Source organism: Leopardus geoffroyi, chromosome B3 (genome assembly GCF_018350155.1).
Source record: "Leopardus geoffroyi isolate Oge1 chromosome B3, O.geoffroyi_Oge1_pat1.0, whole genome shotgun sequence".
In the NCBI taxonomy this organism is placed as follows: Eukaryota; Metazoa; Chordata; class Mammalia; order Carnivora; family Felidae; genus Leopardus; species Leopardus geoffroyi.
Genome location: NC_059337.1, coordinates 80,706,333 through 80,730,374, shown reverse-complemented (window position 1 = coordinate 80,730,374; position 24,042 = coordinate 80,706,333). Strand labels below are relative to the sequence as shown.

The 24,042-nt window shown below is 39.5% G+C and overlaps 1 protein-coding gene and 1 long non-coding RNA gene across 3 annotated transcripts in view; one reads left to right on the top strand and one right to left on the bottom strand.

The window, feature by feature from the left end:
• LOC123583505 overlaps nucleotides 1–24,042 on the top strand; it is a 101,694-nt gene that overhangs the window by 74,595 nt on the left and 3,057 nt on the right. The window lies entirely within an intron of this gene.
• SCFD1 (sec1 family domain containing 1) overlaps nucleotides 15,269–24,042 on the bottom strand; it is a 114,616-nt gene continuing 105,842 nt past the window's right edge. For both annotated transcript variants that reach the window (XM_045450596.1, XM_045450597.1), the window contains 2 exons: nucleotides 19,133–19,201; nucleotides 15,269–15,473 (listed from right to left, as the gene is read on the bottom strand). In XM_045450596.1, the coding sequence (XP_045306552.1) occupies nucleotides 15,450–15,473; nucleotides 19,133–19,201 (93 nt within the window). In that variant the 3' untranslated portion in view covers nucleotides 15,269–15,449. The remainder of the gene's footprint in view (nucleotides 15,474–19,132; nucleotides 19,202–24,042) is intronic.

Sequence of the window (24,042 nt, the reverse complement as noted above, 5' to 3'; positions counted from 1 at the left end):
TAAAAACACGAAGAGAATAGCCACATTGTTAAAGACACAAACAGGTCACTTCTAGTCCTACGTGGAGGCTTTGTCTATTTTTTTTATGTGACAGAGTATAGATGTTCAAAGGATAATTTGACCTGGGAAAACACTGCTGTGGTCAAGAAAAGAGAGGACAGTTTGTGCCTTCTCTCCTTTTCACTTGGTGATGGGTGTGTTCGGAGAGTTTATAATGTCAAATGTACAATTTTGATGAATGGTCCTAAAATTCATTTATGCTGCCCTTTCACCCCTCCTCATTCTCCATCCCTCCATGATTTCTGAGCCTTTTTCAAGCATCAGGTCTTATGGGGAAGTGGAGACTGGGCTGAATAAAACTCTGACACAGTGCCTGGGAGCACCTTATGGCCTGGTGAGTATATTGTAAACCTTGATCACTTGGGTTCTGAAACAGGCATTGCTAAGATCTGGTATGGTGGGGAGAGACTCTTACGTATATTATGTTAACACACCTGAGCTAACAAAAAACATTTTTCACACCTGAAGAAATGTTAGAAATGTTATTTTCTTCAAAATAAAGTTTTAAATACTTTCAGGCCTTCCTAATAAGAGTAACAAATCAGAGTCCAAGCTAAGGGGTCACTGAGATTTTCCTAGCCCCATAGCCATCCAAAGTCCCAACCATGAGAAAAACACAAAATGGTTTTTGATTAAGGCCAGCAGTGTTCTTTGGAGGTGGGAGAGCAGTCACATTTGTTAACATTCAGAAGAGAGTAAAAACTCCAGTGGCAAACCTTGGCTAGCAATGGATGTTCTGCAGTGCCTGGAAAGGACACCAGACCACTGTTGCTTTTCTTTGGTCATAGATTGGCTGACGGAAGTAGACAAAAGCCAACGAAGACGTGGTAATGTTTGCAAGAAAGAGATGGCAGTGGAAGGCTCCAGTCAATCCAGTCAATGTAATAGTTTTTTCTTGCTTGCTTTCTTGATTTTTGCCTCCCAACTCCAGGAATGTTAGAATCTCATTGTCAGAAAGGAAGTAAGATCATGAGTGTGGATAAGTTGGTGGAGTTACTGAGGCTAAAGAGAAGTGTTCATGAGATTTGGGATGAAGACCAGGAATAATAACAAGGCAATAACAGCATGGAAAAGCAAAGTCAGACCTGTGCCCCAGAAAGCACACTGTCTGCAGCATTGTCTCTTTCCCACTCTGCCATTGCTAAGTCTCGGGGTTGTACTGAAAGAAGTAATCATTCCCCAAATAATTTCTTCGAAATAGAAACTGACTTGGGGGCACCTGGGTGGCTCAGTTGGTTAAGCATCTGACTCTTGGTTTCAGCTCAGATCATGATCTCATGGTTTTGTGGGTTTGAGTCCCACGTTGGGCACTGTGCTGGCAGTGTGGAGCCTGCCTGGGATTTTTTCTCTCTCCTCTCTCCACCCCTCCCCTGCTCACGCTATCTCTGTCTCTCTAAAAATAAATAAATAAACTTAAAAAAAATTAAAAAAGAAACTGATCTTGGTTGGTTGGTAGTTTAACAGTATAATTCTTTTGATGGCTACTAGCTACATGATCAGAGACTTATTCAGCCTAACTCAATGACTGGGTGGCTTCACTGTGAGGACTCACACAGACCCAGATGACAGTCCTGTTACCTGGCACATGGGAAGCCAGGAACACCTGTGGCCAGGCTTCATGAGTCTGGGAAAGAGTTTAGTCCCCAAAATGTCCATGAGGATGCATTGTGACTCAATGGCATAGTCTTTTCCCCTTAGTGTCAGGACTTCATGAAACCAACCCTAGTTCTCTACCATGGCCCACCTTAGCCAAGCTGAGTTCCCTTTGCTCTGACTGTCTCTGAACATCATTCTGCCTTTGAACCTGCTCCTACCTGCTCCTTCTTCCTAAAAATGCCCTAAGAGAGAAAATCTTTGGGTTTAGCCACCACTACATATGGGATTCCCCTCTTGGGCTAAGATTGCCTTATGCCAGTGTATAGGTTGAGGTGCTAATCCAGTCACCAATGACTCAGATGGTAGGTCGTGTGCTATAGAATGAATTTAGGGTAGCAGGGTCAGGACATAAGGCTGTCTCCCTCAGAAAGGGCCAAACGAGGTAGATACTCAAGGCTCTTGCAAGGCTTTTGCTGAAGCAGTCTTATTTTTTACTTGTTTAATGTTTATTTATTCTTCTGAGAGAGAGAGAGAGAGAGAGAGAGAGAGAGAGCGTGGGAGGGGCAGAGAGAGAGGGAGACATAGAATCTGAAGCAGGGTCCAGGTTCTGAGCTGTCAGCACAGAGCCTGATGTGGGGCTTGAACTCATGAACCATGAGATCGTGACCTGGGCAGAAGTTGGAAGCTTAGCCTACTGCACCACCCAGGCACCTCTGGAGCAGTTTTTTTTTGTAACTAGAAGGCAACTGATGGCCTGGGTGGGATGAAGTATATTGCATACCAGAGATCAAGGATGGCCATGATGTCGGACCCTATCCTGAGGTTTATAAATAAACTGTGACAAAATTCATGTAAACACATCACTTGTTTCCCTACACGTATCTGGGGCTTTGTCCAGATAATCCAAATTCTGCTAAGCAGGTGGTGTGGTAGAGTCAGGTGAGAGCACAGTCTTCGGAACTGCAGTCCTGGCTTCTTCTTTTTCTTTAAATAAAATTTTTTTTAATGTTTACTATTAGTTATTTTTGAGAGAGAGAGACAGAATGTGAGCAGGGGAGGGGCAAAGAGAGGGAGACAAAGAATCCAAAGAAGGCTCCAGACTCTGAGCTGTGCCCGCAGAGCCCGATGTGGGGCTCCAACCTATGAACCGTGAGATCATAAACTGACTGAGCCAGCTAGGTGCCCCCAGAAAACCTCTTTCTATGTCTCAGTTTGTCTTACCTATAAAATGGTCTATGAGTATCTATCTAGGCTTTATCAACACAGTATAAAATACACATTCTGCTGTTTAATGCCTCTGATGTCACCTGGATGGGCTTAGAGGCCTTCCTGTTCTTGTGGCCATTTTGGGGTCCCTTAGAAGGGCCTGGTTATCCACCTTGTCTTGGCGAATTGTGTGAAAATGTTCTTTTGACACAAGTTATTTCTTCCAGCCACCTGGCCCTCTTCCTACTGAACTCTTTCTTTTTTTTTTTTTTTAATTTTTTTTCAACGTTTATTTATTTTTGGGACAGAGAGAGACAGAGCATGAACGGGGGAGGGGCAGCGAGAGAGGGAGACACAGAATCGGAAACAGGCTCCAGGCTCCGAGCCATCAGCCCAGAGCCCAACGCGGGGCTCGAACTCACGGACCGCGAGATCGTGACCTGGCTGAAGTTGGACGCTTAACCGACTGTGCCACCCAGGCGCCCCTGAACTCTTTCTCTTTCTCTTCAACTCTTTCTCTTTCCCTCTGATGTCCACTTCTCATTTGGAGACCAACAGAAGCAAAGTGGTAGCAGCTTTCATTGCCCACCTCACTTCTTGGGAATGGGGTATTTCCAGCAGCATTGGGTTGGCTTTAGTTGTGCAGTTTATTTTTACCCCAGATCCCTGTCTTCCCTATACCTCTAGATCATCCCCAGAGGGCTGGTTTCATTATATTTCTTCCTCATTTAATGGTGATGATCTTCCTCAAGTGGCTTCTCTTGGCTCTCAGCCTTGTCCATTACCCACGTGTAAATCCAAGTAATGGACAGGGATTCAGTTCTCTGTCATGAAGCTCAGACAAAACCAAGGTGTTTGTACAGAACACAGCTGTTCTGACTGTGCTGTGTACCCAGCAGAGTTCTTCAAGGATGGTGATGCTTTAATTCCACAGCCAGAGCCTTTGAATCCTCTCCCCTGCACAGCTGCAGCCCCAGCACACATCTGTAAACTTGGCCAGCTCCCAGCACAGGAAGAGACTCAGTCAATGTTATAGTAAATAGTAAAATAATGTTACAATCATTATTTTCATTGCTGCCCAGGCCTACTTTAAAATTATTGTTCTCTGGTTCTGTCTATCTAATCTAAGCTTACCTAATCTAATCCTATCTATCCATCCATTCATCCAATTTATCTAGTCTATCTGTCCTAGAGTTCTCTGGAGAAACAGGAAACAGAATCAGTAGGAATATATATATCTCCTTATATGTATATCTATATGTGATATATTACAGCATGAATGTGCATATGCATGTGCAATGTGCATATATACACATATATACACACATGTATAATGGGAGATTTATTATGAGGAATGGGCTCACATGATTGTCTAAGCTGAGAAGTTCTACAGTTTGCTCTCTGCAAGCTAGTTGGTTGTGTAATTCTAGCCTGGGTCTGAAGGCTGATGGTGTAGGTCTCAGTCCAAGGCCAGGAGAAGACCAACGTCCCAGCACAAGAAGGCAGGCAGGGAGAAAAAGGGCCAACCTGCTTAGGATTCTCTCCCTCGCTCCCTCTGCCCCTCCCCTGCTTATGCATGTGCACACCTGTGCTGGCTCGCTCTCTCTTTCTCTCAAGAATAAGTAAATTAAAAAAAAATAGGCAGAACTTTTTCAGGGCATTTGGAATTTCCTATTTCTGTTCTCCTTGGTACACAAAGTGAACATCTCCACTGAAACTTAATGTGAGTGAAATGCTGAGCCCCACTGTGGCCTTTGCGTACTGATGACAACAAGGCCTGCTTATTTAGGTACCTGGAGCACCAGAGAAAACAGGAGATAAGCAAAAGGAGATAAGCAGATTGCAGGTTGGCTGCAATCTGATGCCTGGGTTTTCTCATGATGACAAAGCTTTCCTAGTGTTTTCTGCTCATGGTGCTATGTGCCGGCAGACCTATTTATTATAAGTATGGTTATGGATTCTTTTCTTCACAAATACCCATGCTACTCCACAAAGTAGACAATTTTCAGTAAGTAGAACTGATAAATCCTGTGTTATGGTTCATAGTCGCTGTGTGAACATGATGACTTTTGGAGAATTTGTGAGGATCCTCTCTGCAAGAGGGCTTCTCTTCTAGACACATTTGAAGTTTTAGAATTAGCTGCTCTTTGATGGCTGATTGATAAGTTTTTTCTTCAAGCCAAATCATTATGTGTATGGTCAAGTGTCAGAAGTTTGACGTGCTTGTGCGTATATGAAGGTGGCATTCCTGAGCTTCCTTGCAGGTTGGTTCTGTTCTGTGAGGATGGCTCTGGTTGCCTTGGGAAGAAGGCACAGCCCCAACCCTGAAGGACTGCTGGCCTCGGTGGGGGCTAGGTTGGTGGAGGGGTGATAGGCCTTGAGCAGCTAGGCTGGGTCCCTGGGGTCCCCTTCCATTCTGAGTGGCTCTAATTCTATAGTTTCAGAACCTTTCATCTAAGAGAGTAATAAAGCAATTGCTCCCAAACCCTGATGTACTCTATTCACTTATTACCATCCTCTCTTTTTCTTTCCTTTGAAATGAAATAATTACATTCTAAAATTTGAAAACAGGACATGTAGTCTGGAGACATAGCCCGAAGTCAAATGATCAGGTGCCATTACTCCTTAATGATAGTGCATGAGGACACCCTGAGAGAAGACAAACTGGAATATTTAACAAATTTTTAAAATTGTTTTTTAATGTTTGTTTATTTTTGAGGGGGGGAGAGAGAGAGTATGAGGGGGGAGGGGAGGGAGCAGAGAGAGAGGGAGACACAGAATCAGAAGCAGGCTCCAGGGTCAGCGCTGTCAGCACAGAGCCCGATGTGAGACTCGAACCCATGAGCTGTGAGATCATGACCTGAGCCAAAATCGGATGCTTAACCGACTGAGCCATGCAGGTGCCCCTTTAACAAGTTTTTAAAATGTTCATTTATTTCTTTTTTTTTTCGAGAGAGGGAGAGCACGCTAGCGAGAACAGAGCAGGGCAGAGAGAGAGAGAGGGAGAGAGAATACCAAGCAAGGCTCTGTGCTGAGCATGGAGCCCAACACAGGGCTTGATCTCACGAACTATGAGACCATGACCTGAGCCAAAATCAAGAGTCAGTGCTGAACCGACTGAGCCACCCAGGTGTCCCAGTAAATATTTACAATATTTAAAAGCAGTGGGGACAAAATTTAACTTTGCTTTTTCCTGGGCATCTATTTTCTGTATATATTTAGGATATCTATATATTGTGATATGAAAGCTGGGATGTGTGAGGAGGTAGAGGAGGGAAGGAAAACACCAGGTGATAAGTTGTTGCCTAAAGAGGACAGAGAATAAATGTCCCTTACATGCAGGAACTGATTTCTAATCTTTAAAAACTACTATCTTTATTTTGACTGGTTTCAGATTCAAAGTGGTCTCTTTCACTCACACCTTTGGATGGCTTTCCTCCCAAACACAAGCAATTTATTAGAAACCTGAGCGTCACGTGCTCTGGAGCCCAAGGATTGTCTCTGGGGCTGGATCCGCTCTGACATCAGCATTAGGGTGGTTGACCATCAAACATTTCTCTGAATTCAGGGAGCCTGTCAGGGCTACACTGGAGCCGGGTCTTGATGTCTTGTCAGGATTCAGAGTCCATGCCAAGGCAGATACACGGGCGCAGATGCTGGCACATTTGTCCGCATGGGCAGTCGAGGGAGAGGTGACAGCTGGCATGCGCTACCCACAGGCAGACCACACGGGGGTGATCACAGCCGACTCTGCGCCAGGAGGGAGGCAGAGCAAATCACAGATGGCACCTGAGGAATGAGAAAATTGCTTAACTTATTTCCTTCCCTTCCTGTTACTACAGCCTGGGGACAACTTGGGACATTCTGTGGTATTCTAAGAGGAGATATTTGAACTGCTGCCTCCACAGAGGCTAGTGAGGGAGACTTGCCTTCCTCACAGAACTATAATTGTGTAAACATAGGAAGGCTGCACCTTGGACCCCACATTTCAGCAGTTGGGAGGGTTGCGGAGTGGGGTAAAGAATTTTTTTTTTTAGTATTTATTTTGGGGAGAGCACAAGTGGGGGGGAGGGGCAAAGAGAGGGGGACAGAGGATCCGAAGCAGGCCGTGCGCTGACAGGCTGACAGCAGTGAGCCCGATACGGAGCTCGAACTCACGAACTGCAGGATTATGACCTGAGCCGAAGTCAGACGCTCAACTGACTGAGCCACCCAGGTGCCCCTGGAGTACAGAATCTTGCCTTGCTGTCTACAGAATCTTAGGTCCTAGAGCTTGTGTTATGGCCATAGCGGCCTTTTGAACAACAGTGGCACCCGTCTTGAGGAAGGTCTTGGCACATCTCTGATGTAGCCACAAAGAGCCCCAAGACTGCAGTGCTGAGCGAGGGGCCGCTCCTGGATTCTTGTCCGTGAGAACTACTCCAAAACCACCCACAGTGCCTGGAGGCTGTAAAGGTCTCTGGACGAAGTAGCAGGCGCTGACCTTTGAACTTACAGTGCAGTACCTACTTGTAGCTTCAGACCCGGCGACAGGCACTTTCGTGGATTATGTCAATCTGCACAGCAACTCTATGAAGTTGGACACTTCTTTCCCCCTTTTTAGAGATGAGGAAATGGAGGTTTACAGACATGAGATAGCCTGCCTGGGGCCACACAGTTAATGAGAGGTGAGGCTGGGGTTGAATGCAGGCAGTCTGGTTCCCGATGCTCAGTTGGGGTTGAATATTTTTTAATGTGGACATTAGCAATGACCTTTGTAGAAGGAAGCCATTCTTCCTTTTTCACTCCTGTCAAGATGGAGTGACATGAGCTGTACCTGTACAAAGTATTCTATGACAAATCCAGTGACACTTCCTTACCTCGATTCTTATCCAGGATGTCTGAATCTTAGGAATGACAGGAACATACTGCAAATCAAATGACTCTAATTTGGTACTTTAAGTCAAGGAGGCCAAAGGAAAATCTCAGGAATGGAGTAGATAACAGTGTTTAGTGCTACAGAGGGAGAAAGTAAAGTAGGACATTAGGAGACTCCATCAGACTTGTGGATTAGATTTTGTGAGCTAAAACTCCCTATTGTCTCCTTCTACAGCAAAAGAGGTATTTTTTCTCACACTTTTAATCAAGTAGATAATATACAAATGGTACTCAACTCTAAGCATAGAAGAGATTTACAGTGAAAAGCCTCTCCATCTCCTTCCCATTCATGTACCCCAGGCACCCAGGTCCCTTTTTAGGAAGCAAATGTTGCTGGTTTATTGTGTATCCTTCCTGGGATATTCTATATACACACACAATAAGTAAGTGTATAGATTTTTTTTTTTCTTTTTACAGAGCATCATACTATATGCAGTGTTCTGTACCTTTTTGTTAATTTAACAATACATCTGTAGTCTTGTAGACCATTCCATAATAGTGTATAGCAAGAGTTTCTTCATGACTTTTTGCAGCTGCATGGGGTTCTATGGTATGGATGTATTCAAATTTGTATAATGGAGGCATATTTTCAGCTGACCACCCCCCCCCCCCCAAAAAAAAGCGCCAACATTTAGGAAAGATAATGGAAATGGCTTTTTCTTTCAAGGACAGAAAGGTGCCATCTGGAGCAAGTAGATAGAGCAGAGGACCATTTGTGTGCCAAGGGTTATCTGTACTTGGTCTCATTGAACCCAGCAAAAGCTAGCATACTTCTGAGGGGCTTTCTTAAAAACTCCCACCCTGAGTTAGGATTTAGAAACTTCATTTCTGGAAATGGCATATACACTGGCTAGAAACAGCTAAGCTACTGTCTCCAGTCTTTTGGGGATGAGGAAATTATAAATCTCTTTGTTTGTGTAACTCTAGCATCCCCAGAGTATCTAAGTATCTCTCAGTTTTCTATCCTTTAATTCCGAATATCCTAATACTTCTATCATCCTGTAATTCTTCATGTCAAATGGAAAAGGTTCTAGATTCCGATCTGGTCGGTTCACATTCCACTACTTACTAACTGAATAACCTTGGGTAGCTGCTAACCTCTTACCTTGTATTTCTGTATCTGTAAAGCAGGAATTGCATTACCTATTTTCTTAAGTTCTTTATAATTAGGATTACATAGGCTAACATCTAGAGCACCTGACAAAGTGCTGCTTCTTCACTGAAGTCTTAGGGAGGGCAGATATTCTCTTTTTTTGGTTTGTAAGACCAAGGTATTTTATATGCTACAAAGACTATTCATTTTAAAAGATTTTTGATGATGCCAGAAATAGGTATGAAGATTAGGAGAGTTGAGAAGTATAGGATGGAGGCTAGTTGACCAATGGTGATGAAAGGGTGTTCTACTGGCTGTCCTCTAATTCATCTTAGGGTGAGTAGATCCGCTACTAAGAATCAGAATAGGTATTGGCTAAGTGGTTGGAATGTCATTCCTCGTTGTTTTGAAGTGTGGAGTAGGGGAATGATTGCTAGAATTAGGATGGAGAGGATTAAGGATTTAGGAGGGTTAAGGATTTTAGGAGTACTAGGATTAAGACTCCTCCTAGTTTATTAGGAATGGATTGGAGAATTGCATATGCGAATAGGAAGTTATCAGGCTTAATGTGTGGCTGTTTTTTCTTTTTTAATATTTATTTATTTTGAGAGAGACAGCATGAGTGGGGAAGGGGCAGAGAGAGGGAGACAGAATCCAAAGCAGGCTCTAGGCTCTGAGCTGTCAGTGCAGAACCTGACGCAGGGTTTAAACCCACAAACCTCGAGATCATGACCTGAGCCAAAGTCAGATGCTTAACCGCCTAAACCACCCAGGTGTTCCTGATTCTTGGTATATATTAAGTTGTAAATTGGAATAGAGGTTTAAAAATCAGGGGCGCCTGGGTGGCTCAGTCGGTTGAGCGTCCGACTCCGGCTCAGGTCATGATCTCACAGCTCGTGAGTTCGAGCCCCGCTTCAGGCTCTGTGCTGACAGCTCGGAGCCTGGAGGCTGGAGCCTACTTCAGATTCTGTGCCTCCCTCTCTCTGCCCCAACCCACTCGCATTCTGTCTCTGTCTCTCTCAAAAATAAATAAACCTTAAAAAAATTATAATTAAAAAAAATCAGTCTTCTGTGACTTTGGTTGTAATCTTGGAATATTAATGATGGTAGCATACTTGGAGATTACATGATCACAGTTTTTTTTTTTTTTTTTCAACGTTTATTTATTTTTGGGACAGAGAGAGACAGAGCATGAACGGGGGAGGGGCAGAGAGAGAGGGAGACACAGAATCGGAAACAGGCTCCAGGCTCTGAGCCATCAGCCCAGAGCCTGACGCGGGGCTCGAACTCGCGGACCGCGAGATCGTGACCTGGCTGAAGTCGGATGCCCAACCGACTGCGCCACCCAGGCGCCCCTACAGTTTTTTAAAAATAGAGGATACCCGAGCAGAAACTCACTTATGTGTGAACTGCATAACTTAATTACTCACAGAATTAACAGTTCAAAGCATATTTTAGCACAAAAAGTAGTCCAAAAACAATCAGTTGTATTTTCACAAAGATGTATAGTTGTAGACTTAGTGTAAGTAACTGTCAAATATAATAAAAATGAATGAAAATTCTGGTCTCTCACGGACAAGAGAGTTCTTGAATTGTGGTTTGTATTCTCTGGGCACATCTCAATTTTGAATCCATTTCTACTTCAGCATCAGTTTCAGCAGTTCTGTGAAATAGAATGTGCTTCCTCAAAGCCAGTTAGACTGGTATATTGTTCAGAATTTGTCAACTATTTCATGTCTTTTTTTTTTTTCCTGGAAAATGGCAGGAAGTTCTCTCAAACGGTCTTAAGCCAAAAAGTGAACTTACTGAAACAGGTGATTGGAAAGAAAAAAAACAAAAAAGCTTCAGGTATGTCTTGATTCTGTCAGTGTAAGTTTATGGTCACAAAGAAATACTGAAGGAGCTATTTTTGTTTAAAAAGTTGATGGTTCATTAAACTTAATCTGAAAAACTTAGTTCTTCTTAAGTTTTAAATTCAATTTATAAATGTTATTATTCTACAGATAGATCTAATAGATTTTTCCTCTCAGATCTTTAAGTTATTCATTTCCAGAAGTCCATTTTGGGCCTTTAAAAATACTTTCTCTATTAAAAAATGTTCTATCTTCTTGAATATATGGAATATAGTTCTAATAATTGTTTTAATGTCTTTGTCTATTCTATCATCTGTGGCATTTCTGGGTCTGTTTCTATTGAAAGGTTCTCATGATGAGCTTTATTGCCTGTGTCTTATCTGGTAAGGTTCAGTTGGATTGCAGACACTAAACTTACTTTGTTCAGTGTTTAGATATTTTTTTATTTCTCTGTTTTTAGGCTTTTTTGTACATGGTTAATTGTAACAGTTTGATCTCTTGGGGTTTTGCTTTTAAGGTTAGGTGGGACCAAAATAGCATTTAGTCTAGGGCTTATATTCCCCAGCTCTGAGGCAAAAGCCTGTTAAGTACTTTCGCTAATCCTCTATGAATTATGAGGTAACTGGTTGATGGGAACAGACACTATTCCTGGTCCCACTTGGGCAAAGATTGTTCCTCCTCCCTGTGATCCTTGTAGGTGGTTCCTTCCCTGGCCTCAGGTGGTTTCCTCCTCACCTGCACTCACAGGCATTCATCAGACCCTTGGCAGATCTCTAGAGCTCTCCACTCCCTATTATCCTGCCTTATGACTGCTAGCTGCCTTGACTTACCCACATGCCTAGCTCTGAGCAACTCAAGGAGCCTGTGCTGCAACCTGAAAAAAAAATCTCACCAGGAAAATGGGGCAGTTGTAGGATGCATCTTGATTGCTTCCCTTCTCTGTGCTTTCTGATGTTCAATGTCTGAGAATCAATGTTTCTTATATTTTGGTTGGCATTTCTCTGGCTCTTCTAGGATGTTTAAATCATCCATTAGATTTAGTATCTCTTTCAAGGCTTTGCTGCTGGCTGCAACACTCAAGTTACACTAGTGTTAAGACCCAGGGATTCAAATGATGTCACCTCTGTGACAGCTCTGCACTGTCTTCATTCTCAGGTGTTTTGTGGCCATATCTATAGCCTCATTATAAGGCCCTCCAGTTTAAGTCTGGCAGACAGTGGCTCTCTTGAGCCTTTCAAATAGTGACCTCAGCAGGAAACTAATAGCTTCTCATTGGCTGGGTTTAACTACTCACCTATCCCTTTATCAATTTTTGTTGTCAGGAATAGTTAGCTCCACCTGAGAAATATGAATAAGATTGGGGTGATAAAAATCAGGGAAAATGATGCTGATATGCAAATCAGCATTTTAGTCAGCCATAATCCTTCAGGAGATCTTAGAATTCCTGTGGCTGTCTCTGGATTCTTAGGATACCACATCATCTTGGTACACAGAGCTTGCTTTTTCAGCACAGTTATTCCTACTGAAACTGAGCCATGTTGATGGGGCTGATGCTTGATAATTTAGAACCATCGAGATTTTTCTTGTAAAAACAGCTATAAATAAAGTCTGGTACATACTCAACATTCAGGGATCCCTTTGGATATCAATTTTTGAAATTCCAGGATTGTGTTGAACCCAGAGTAATAGAACAAAGTGAAGTTGAATAGTTCCTAGTTCTGCTTAGTCTGTTTCGATGTGGTCACTACAACAAATGATAAATTCAGGTTACTGCTTTCTTTAGTCCCATGTCACATCAGTACAGTCTCATCAGCCTGTAGAGCCAGGTTGCTCTGTGCCTTGCAATTTTAACAAAATTAAAAATTTCTACAAATGTCCACCACCTGACCTGGATATATTTAACTAAATTTAAATCTTCACACCTAGCTTCAAATTCTTTTGACTATTACCTAAAAACCATAAGTTTTACGGTCATGATTGTGAGCCTACTTGGATGTGAGTTTGTCTTATAATTCATTATAGTACAAAGTTACCTGATGGAGATGAAACGGAAGCTTCCGTTTCAAGGCAGATTTTGTTTTGACTTGAATTTCCTTTCAATCCTTTTTTTATTTTGCCTTTTCCTTTTAGTTTAGAGCCCCATCTATGCCAAGTGAATCGGATCTTTCCCATGTTTATGCCAAACTACTCAAATTCTATTGGTCAGGTGGCTATTCCTGCCAGCTCATGTGTGTGAGCTCAGTAGTAAGATGGTTGTTTGGTTGAACACCCTGAGCTGGCTGGCCCAGGTGAGCTGCATTACTATGAAGGCTCTGCCATAAGATGCCCCTACTCTGTACACCTCATTCCACACCGGAGAAAAGAGAGAGGTGAAGTGGTGGAGTCAGGTTGATCAGTTTGGAGTGGCTTGGCAAGACTTAAAGCCTTCTGCTTCCTCAGCTAGGCGATTTCAACCAGTGCACAGGGAATGGGTTTGGAGCACAGGGATGTGTATTCCATCTTTGGCTCCACCATGTACCAGCTATGACTTTGAGCAGGGTATTTAACTTTCTGAGCGTTGTTTCCATCTATAAAATTTGTACCACCTACCTGTTAGTGCTGTTGTGAGGATTAACTGCTGTAACTTTTGTAAATCATCAGGCACAGCATTTCCCTTTCCCATTGACCTCTACCCTTGATCTGTGCTTTACCATGGCTGTAATCAATTCTTCTAAGAATCATTTTCGGGGGCAGATAAAATTGGTTTCTGAATCAGCCACGCTGGGGGCTTGAGGGGACGGACCTGCTGAGCTGCCAGCCCAAGACAGCATCAACAGTGACCCTGGCCGTATTGTGGATGGTCTGCTGGGGAACTCACACCAGGACAGATGGGGCTAGGCTGTGGACAGTTTGAGAAAAGCCAAGGTTTCCCCAGAGATTTTTTTTTTAAGGGCCCCAAATCTTTACAGGCCCCATAGAAACGTTTCTTGGAACCTTTGCAATGGTCTTAAGTGAATTGAGGCAAACTTGAAAAAAATTGTTCATTGAGGACACTATTTCTAACTTATTTTTGGCTGCAAACACAACATGAAGAGAGACCACCTCCTGTGTCTTTCGTGAAGTTTTAACCTAAAAAATATTTTCTGAACATATGTTAAAGTCTAACTTCTCTGTTACTAAGGAAACTGGGACATTGCTTTATCTTCTCTGGAGCTTATCACCTTGATGAACATTGTTGTCTCAAGCCCCGAACATGAACCACTTTGATCACTTTGGCAGATGATGTGGTGCTACGGACTGTATGTGTTACCTACAGACTCTTTGGTTGAAGTTCTAACTCCCAATATAATAGTAGTTAGAGGTGGTGCCTTTGAGGGGTAATTAGGTTTTCATGAGGTCACAGGGGTGGAGCCCCCGTGATATAAGGGGACAAAGGGACTAGGACTCTCTACTATATGAAGATAAATCAAGATGTCTGTCTGCAAACCAGAAACAGGGTTCCTCACCAGACACTGAGCTTTTGGCACTTTCATCTTGGATTTCCTAACCTCCCAAGTTATGTGAAATCTGTTCAAGCCACTGGTCTGTGGTAGTTTGTTACAGCAGCCCAAACAGATTTTATGTTATAGCCCAGGACCAAGTCAGGTTAGCAGGTCACTACCCAAAGAGACCTCTTTTTCTTGACCTGTGCTTTGTATGATGGCACTGACTCCTGAGGGGTAGGAATAGAGAAAGTCGGTCTCGTGAATCTGGCTGTTTTATCTATTATCTGGATGTTTATCTGTAACATTAGAGATTCCTCTTGATGAGGCTCATTAGGAGCAAAACTCCCTGGCCTTGAGAGGAGTAAGAGGTTTTCCTCTGGAGCAACTGGTTTGCTTTTTTCTTAGAGCTGAGTTTCATGATTGATCAACATTCCTTCTTGGTGCTGCATACCAGGAAGGTTTGAACCAAATTTAACACTTAATTTTCCATATTTTTTAGATCTTCATGGGACAAATGTTTTGTATTTGTCCATTCTAGATGTTAGTTGTTGTCATTATATAATGAAGGGATTTTATGTGATAAGATGTATTTGGGTGTGCTAGAGGAAGAAGAGACTTTAAGTAAGTACTGTAAAGTCTAGAGGCAACATGGCAGACCAGAAAACCACGGGGAGGTAATTTTACTATTCAAGTGAATACAAGAAAAAAAAATACCAGTAGGAGATTCATTAACTAGTCAAGTAACATTTGCATTTTTTTTTTTTTTTTTTTTTTTTGAGAGGATGCAAGTGAATGAGGGGCAGAGAGAGAAGCAGGTCTTGTGATCACTTGAGGCAGGACACAAACTCATGAACCGTGAAATCACCACCTGAGCTAACGTCAGATGCTTAAGCACCTGAGCCACCCAGGCACTCTTTTTATTTTTTTAATAATATTTGCATAATTCTTAAATTTTCACTGGTTTCAGTCATAACAAATCCATTATAATAATATTTTAATATTATATTCAGGCAGAACTTTTCCTAAGTACTTTCTCTTTTGTCAAACGTAACAGGAAAGAAAATGTACAATGTTAAAAATTTATTTCTGAAATGCTTTATTCTTTTAATTAGTATACATTATATTAAGTATAGAATTTCCTTAAAAATTAACTCTAAGTTTCAATGTTAGGACACTGATACGAAGAAGAAAACATCTGGCTCTTTTGACTTTTGTCTTTACATTTATCCAAGTAGTTTCTCATATTAAGGTTCTTTTATGTTATTTCTGTCCAAGTTGTGACAGCTAAAACAAAACATAAAAATAGCTTTACTTTAGTCACAAAAGAAATATACCTTAAAAATGTACTCTTTAATCATGGTAACATCTAAGCTCCATTATTTCATTCATTGCATTTGTATCTAGAATAAGTTTTCCTCAAGATTCACCACCAACTGAAATTCATTTAAAACTGAATAGTAATAATAAATGCTGTCACAATAAAAAAAAAATGGATCAACATTATATAGGTACAAATTCAACTAATGGAAAACAAAAACACTGAGAATAAAATCAATATTAACTCAGTATGAAAATGTAAAGAAAACTTTCACGTACAACTTCGCTGCTGACAGTTTACTTCTCCACATATTTTAATTAATTTGATATTTCTAAAACATCATTAAAAAGAAAAAAGGCATTCAAATTCTGGAAGGCTGGGTAAACTCCTACTGGACTAATTCTCCCAGGGATAGCAATTAAAACTTTAAACAGCATGCAAAAACCAACTACCTGAAGGCAGTGGAGAACAACTGCAAGCTGGCAGGTTCGGGAACAGAGGTGACATTGGAAGGAAAGACCCGCACTGGCTGAGTTCTGTGGCTCTTAACCTCAAGAACGACCCAGAGTATGGGGACAACTAAAGCCTCTGAAGGTGAGTAGGAAATCCAGTAAAGGAGAGGTCCAGAGTGTGGGAGCCCTAAATTTTGCACATGAACTTTTCTGATATCTATGGTGAAAAACCTTGAACCAGGCACAAATGAGAGTGACTAACAAGCAAGATGTGAGCTGCTGCCCAAGAGACAGAGTTTGACATGTGAATTTTACCAAGTTAATTGCCAGCTAAAGGCCCAAATCAACACTCTTTAGGGAAATGGAATTCAGTTTCCAAAACAGCAATGTTAAGGATACAATCTAAAACTAATACATGAAAGAACAGAAAAATTGGGCCCATTCTCTAGGGGGAAAGGGGAGAGACTGAGATAGATAATCCATGTGTTGTAATTAATAGACAAGGGTTTAAAAGAAGCTATAACAACTATCCTCAATGAAACAATAGAAAATATGCTCACAATGAAATGACATAAAATCCAACCAGAAAAACACAAACTATATTAAAAAAAAAAAAAAAAAACAAATGAAAATTTGAGATGGTGTAAATACAACATTATTCAAATGGTAGAAAAGAGATAAGAAAGCAAAGAGTGAATCTGGAGATAGTACAACTTAAATTATATTTAAGCCCAACATTAGGTGTAGAGACTACTAAAAAAATTAATTAAAAACAAAACAACCCCCCCACCCCAAATCCTCAGAGAGTTGTGGCAGAATATAAAATGTTGTACATACAGGTGAATGGAGTCCCAAAAAGAGAGGACAAAATTGAACACAGAAATATCTGACGAAAAGCACAGAAAATTCCCTAAATCTGGTGAAGATATAAACATACAGATTTAAGAAGCTCAGTGATCCCCAAGATAAATACACAAGAAGTTATACATAAATACATCATAACTGCTGAAAACCAAAGATGACAAGGAAATCTTGAAAGCAGCCAGAGAAAAATAACCTATTACATATAAAATTGTATCGATCTGAATACTATTGACTTCCTATCAGAAACAATGAAGACTGTGGAATAGTATCTTTAAAATTCTGAAAAAGTGTCAATCCAGAATTCTATATTCAGCAGAAATATTTAAGAATAAAGGTGAAATATTTTCATATAAAAGAAAATTAAGTGAATTCACTGCTAGCATACCTGAGCTGCAGTAAATGTTAAAACAAGTTTTGCAGTCAACAGATGGAAATCAAAATCTACTAAAGGTAGGGATGAAGAACACTGAAAATCGTATCTGTGTAAAGGGAAAGGCTTCTTTATGATACAGATGAGTGAAGTGATACAAATGGTAACACTGTGTACTGTCTTGTGAGGTTAATGATATATATGCAGATGTAAAATATGTGACAATCACAGAATAAAGGCTGAGGGAATGGGTCTATATGCTATATTGAATGCAAGTGGTACAATATTAACTCTAGTTTATGAGAAGTTAAAGATGTATATATTGTGATCTCTAGAGCAAATGCTAAATTAATAATATAGAGATACAGCTAAAATAAAAAAGCATTCAAGTAATACAAAGGAAGGTAGGAAAGGAGGAAGGTCTAACAGAAGACTAGTAGAATACAAACAGTACAATGGTAAACCTAAACCCAATCATATCAATAATTACATTTGATGTTAACCGACCAACAGATACCAATTAAAAGGCAGAGATGGTCAGAATGGTTTTGAAAAAAAAAAAAAACAGGTTCCAACTATATCCCATCTGCAAGATAAACACCTTAAATATGAATTCATAGGCAAGCTGAAGCAACCAGATGGAAAAGTTATAACCTGCAAACCTTAAGACTAGAGTGGCTATATTAATGTCAGATAAAGTAGACTTCAAGATAAAGAGTATTACCAGATATGTAGAGGGACACTGCATAATGAAAGGGTGCATTCATCACGAAGACCCAGCAATCCTCAATCTGTATGTACCTAATAACAGAGCTTAACAATAAGTTGACCTACAACTAAAAGGCAAGAGTGACAGAACTGAAGGGAAAAACAGTTCCACAAACATAACTGGAGATTTTAATACTGGTCTTTCAATACCTGACAGAACTAGACCAAAAAACCCCCACACAACCACACATCAATAAAGACACAGAGGATTTAAGTAATGCTGTCAACTACCATGACCGAAATGAAATTTACAGAACCCTTCTTACCACTTCTGCCTAATGCAGGTTCTTTTTGAAGTGCACACGAAGTGCTCAGTAAGAGAAACCATAAAAGATACTTAAATAAATTTTGAAACAATGAAATCATATGCAGAATGTTCTTTAACCACAGGGAATTAAATCAGAAATCAATAAGATAGTTAGGAAACCCCTTAACACTTGAAAACAACATCTCTAAATCACACGAGATTAAAAAAAACCCACCAAGTATATTAAAAATATACAACCAACCCCCCCCCCCAAATATATATAAAACATGGTGATGAAAATATATTAACATTTGTGAAATGCAGCTAAAGCAGTGTTTGGCAAGAGTTTTTAATTTTATGGCTTTAAATGATTTTAAAAAAGAAAAACTAAAGAATTTAATAAAAGTAATCAAATCAGCATAAACATCTGCTTCATTAAAAAAAATTAACTAAATTGAGAATCCTCTAGTTCACCCAAGAAAAAAACAATCCATTTAGTTTTGCCTATTCTAATACATTACATAATCTATGGTGGAAAAATATCAAGACCTGCTTGGGGACTGAATAAGGGCAAGGATTGACTGGGGAACTTTGTGGTATGATGGTTCTGTATCTTGAACAGGAATCTGGGTTATTCAGGTGAACATATCTCACAACCCAGGAATGTACACCTAGGAGGTATATACTTCACTGTTGTAAATTTTAAATTTTCTGAATTTATCCTCTCAAAGATTTGGGACAATTGAAATAATTATCAGAATTTTCTTTATAGTAGTCCATGTTAAAACCTTACATTTTTATAGCTCCTATGGTTTTTGGCTTCAGTTGGTTCAAATAAGTATGATGATTCTCTTGCTCTTTTGAAAAATATCATCACCAAGTTATGGTATGTTACAAGAAACAAACTACCAACGTACACTTTACCTGTTTTATGAACTGTGTAGCATTAAAAAGTTCACTGCAGCCATATAAAATGTGTTTGCCTTGTTTCCCCTGTAAAAATAAGAGAACTCAGATACAAGTAACAAGTTATACTTTCAATGTTACCAAGAAGAATGATTAAGACTTTTTGTTACCCCTCAAAGTCTTTTTGGGGGGCGAGGGAAGAGGTTGTTGAATTTTAGTATACACATGTCTATTCTAAAATCGCATGGAATAAAGTGACTGCCACGTTTCACACAAACGATTATCTATAAAATCTTAGGTCAACATTCTTCCAACATAAGATCTGTACTACCTGAAGAAAACATCGCTAGTTTTGTTATGCTGACAGTAGGATATGGTACAACTATGGCATGAATGGTCACTGCAGTCTCATTTGTGCAATATAGGATTTACAATAATTTCATTCATAATTTTGGCAGAATAATGTAACCCAATTACAGCAGTCAAAACTTCTACTGAAGAATTCTGTAAGTCCTTGATGCTGTAATTATTATATGTATTGTGTACTTGAAAGAAAATTCATTTCTGTAATTTGAAAAGTTTATTCCATAACAAAGCAAATATGATAATTCATCAAGAAACATAATTATGTTTTTGTAATACAAGAGCAAGACAGTTCTCTGTGATGTATCAGCTGAATAAACACAGTTGGTTGGCTGAATAAATGTTCTAGATGGCCATCTCTGAGAACAACAACAAAAACAGTCATACCTCACTTATAACAATTACACAGGATTGGTCATATAACTGGGTCATATAATGTCAGGATCTACTCAAGACATTAATAAAAGTAGAGGTCATAGCATAGTAGGATAAAGAAAGCAAAGGGAAACATTAGAAGAGTCCAAATATTCTAGGCACAGGCCCTAGGATCCCATCTCAGTAGCACAGAACACATTTTATTGTCATTTGTGAATCTCAAGTTACAGTGCAGATACTCTGGTTGCAGGGAAGCTCGGTCTTGTCCAAGGAGGGGTCTTCATACCCTTCTGATCATGTATCCATGACCAGGCTCAAAGAACGGAAGCAAGAAAACATTGGTGATTTGCACCTCATTTCTTTCATATTTATGTTTTCTATTAAGCAGTGCTGACAAGCTAGTGTTAGTTGCCCCCAGTCTATCTTGGACCCTCGCATCGGACTACATTAATCACTAGTTAGGACATTTCATTCGTGGTTGGGGAAATGTTAGCACCATGGCTTCCAAGGTTCACAGAGAAATAAACTAGCAAAGGAGATTAATCGTGTACTTAGTCCACACTCCCTGCACCATCCCATCCGCACCCTTCATCAAGCTTTAATAATCACTCATCATAATTTTTCTTTTTGTATCTTCTACAGCATTTACAGATTAACATTAACACCAAAACACTAATTTTCTGTATCATCCAATGAGGAATAGGGTTAAACACTGCAGCCAATATTTCAGTGCAAACTTATTCTTAATTATGCATAAACCTGATACTTCCTCCTTTCATTAAAAACTGAACTTTATGAAATGTACCAATACCTGGATCCAATGTAACAATTATTAACTAAATCTATTTCATTCTCTAGCCAAACACCTTCCATCAAAAGAATTTATGGTGGCTTAAAGTTAAATTACCTATACATTTGGTTACTTATTACCAAATTTTTAGGGTCAACAGTTTTATTAGCAAATTGCCTTTGAATATTAGTGCATATTATTTCTGTAACTATAAAGAGAAGCAAAAGGTTTCTCTACTGGAACACATATTCAAAGTCTTTTGTGTGCTTTATATATTTGTTCCAGAAAACCTATGCAAATGACTGAGTTCCCAGATACCTTCGAGTTTGAACTTTGATTTCTTTTGGAGATGTACCTTTTAACTTCAAAATATCTGATAACAGGTTATTGCACAATTAGATATTATAAATTTCTTTTTAAGCTTATTATTTATTTTGAGATAGAGCATGAGCAGGGCAGGAGCAGAGACAGAATGAGAGAGGATCCTAAGCAGGCTCCACACAGACAGTGCAGAGCCTGATGGGGGCTTGAACTCAAGAACCTGTGAGATCGTGGCCAGAGCCAAAATGCAGAATCAGATGCTTAACTGACTGAGCCACCCAGGCACTCCAGATATTATAAATTTCTAAACTATACTTATGCTTTAATAAATATGTTTCCACACATAAAAGTCTGCTCTCATAAGTGAAGAAATTAAGAAGATAGTTATTTCTATGACAAAGGACTGGCTACTGGTTTCATTTTGCAGCTGGCTCTACTAGTACGTTCAAAAGGCCAATGTCTATGGAGTTTTTTCCTAGTACATCTTCTCTTGAGAGATGTAAAAGCCTTTGTCAAACACGTTCATTCTTGGGAGACCACTAGAGTGTCATTTATCTATTGCATCTTTTAGATACACACTGTTGTGGTATAGCCAGTATGTCCTATATTTCAATCACAAACGATTTTCATTTTTTTTTAAAGTTTATTTATTTAATGTGAGAGACAGGTAGAGAGAGAATCCTCAGCAGGCTCTGTGCTGTCACTGACAATCTCATGAACCGTGAGATCATCACCTGAGCTGAAGAGTTGGGACACTTAACTGACTGAGCCACCAAGGTGCCTCAATTTTCTTGTATTTTTGAAAGTGTAGTCTTAGCTTAAGAGTACATTTTTTTTTTTTTTTTCCTTAACCTTTTCATCCCCTTCATCCATTTCTCCCACTTACTTCTTGGCAACCACCAGTCCGTTCTTTATATCTGAGAGGGTTTTTTTTTTTGTTTTTTTTTTTAAATGAGTCCACATAAAAGAGAAACCATACAGGATTTGTCTTTCTCTTATTTCACTTAGAATAATGCCCTCACGGTCCATCCATGTTTGTCACAGATACCAAGACTTCATTCTTTTGTATGGCTCAACACTTCAGTGTGCATGCATGCCTGCGTGCATAATTTCTTTACCATTCATCTGTCAGTGGATACTTAGGTTGCTTCTATATCTTGGCTATTGTAAACAATGCTGCAATGACTGAGGGTGCAGATATCTTTTCCAGTTAGTGTTTTTTTTTCTTCACATAAATACTTAGAAGTGGAATTGCTGGATTATATGGTAATTCTATTTTTACTTCTTTGAGGAATCTGCATACTCTTTTCCACCGTAGCTGCACCAATTTACATTACCACCAACAGTGCATGAGTATTCCCTTTTCTCCACATCATTGCCAACACTTGTTATTTCTTGTTCTTTTTGATAATGGCCATTCTAGCAGGTGTGAGGTGAGTCTTACTGTGGTTTTGATTTGCATTTCCCTGATGATTAATGATGATGAGCATCTTTTCACGTGTCTGTTGGCCATCTGTGTCTCTTTGGGGAAAATGTCTATTTAGGTCCTCTGCCTATTTTTAAATTGGATTATTAATTTTTTTGGTGTTGAATTGTGTAAGTTCTTTGTATATTTTGGATATTAACCCCCTGCCAGATACATTATTTACAAATATATTTCCCACTCAGTATATTGCCTTTTCATTTTGTTGATGGTTCCTGTTGCTATGCAGAAGCTTTTACTATGATGTAGTCTCATTTAATTTTGTTTTTGTTGCTTTGGCTTTTGGTGTGAGATTAAAAAAAAAAAAAAAAATCGCTGCCCATACCTATGTCAGTCAAGGAGTTTATGGCTTGTTTTCTTCTAGGAGTTTTATGATTTGGGGTATTAGGTTTAATTCTTTAATCCATTTTGCGTTAACTTTTGTGTCTAGTGTAAAATAGTGGTTGAATTTTATTCTTTTGCATATGGCTGTCTGGTTTGCCCAGCACCATTTAACGAAGAGACTGTCCTTTCCCCATTGTATATTCTTGACATCTTTAAGTTAATGAACCATATACCACATGGGTTTATTTCTGGTCTGTCAATGCTCTTCCACTGTTTTAATTACTGTAGTTTTGTACTATAGTTTGAAATTAGGCAGTGTAATTCCTCCAGCTTTGTTCTTTCTCAGGATTGTTTTGGCTATTAAGGGTCTTTTGTGGCTCTATACAAGTTCAAGATTGTTTGTTCTATTTCTGTGAAAATGCCCTTGGAATTTTGACAGGGATTGTAATGAACCTGTAGATTGCTATGAGGAATATGGGTATTTCAACAATATTGACTCTTTCAATCCATGAAACACAGAATACCTATTTGTGTCTTCAATTTCTTTCACTAATGGCTTGTAGTTTTCACTACACAGGTCTTTCAGCTTCTTCATTAAACTTACTCCCAGGTATTTTATTTTTTTAATGTGATTGTAAATGATTTTTTTTTTTTTTTTTTACACTTCTCTGTTAGTTTATTAGTGTATAGAAATGCAACAGATTTTGGGTATTATTTTTGTATCCTGAAACTTGACTGAATTTATTAGTTCTGACAGTTTTTGATAATCTTTAGAGTTTTCTCTATAGGTCATCTGCAAATAGTTTTCTAATTTGGGTGCCTTTTCTTATTCTTGCCTAATTGTTATGGCTAGAACTTCTAATACTATTTTGAATAAAACTGGCATGATCAGGCATCCTCATTAATATTACTGAGTGTTTTAAAATTAATTTTATCAAATACATCACTGTTATACCAAATAGCAGTTACATTATGAGCTAGATTAACATCATTGCTAACTTGATCAGTTTGAATTACTGTAGTATTTTCTTTGCCTTCCCAACAAAACTGGCCCAGTGTGAACCGGTATGACTCAAAGGCCAAGTCCGATAATTCTCCACTCTTGTAGCCATAGCCATAAGTTTTGTTTCATACTACATAGTTGTACTGATATGGGTTTCTAATGTCAAAGACCTAGACCTAGCCCAGTTCTTCCTGAATTCACAACAAAGGAAACATTAACACTAAATAAGAAAAAAAAAAAAAAAAACCACTTTGAGAATAATTACACTG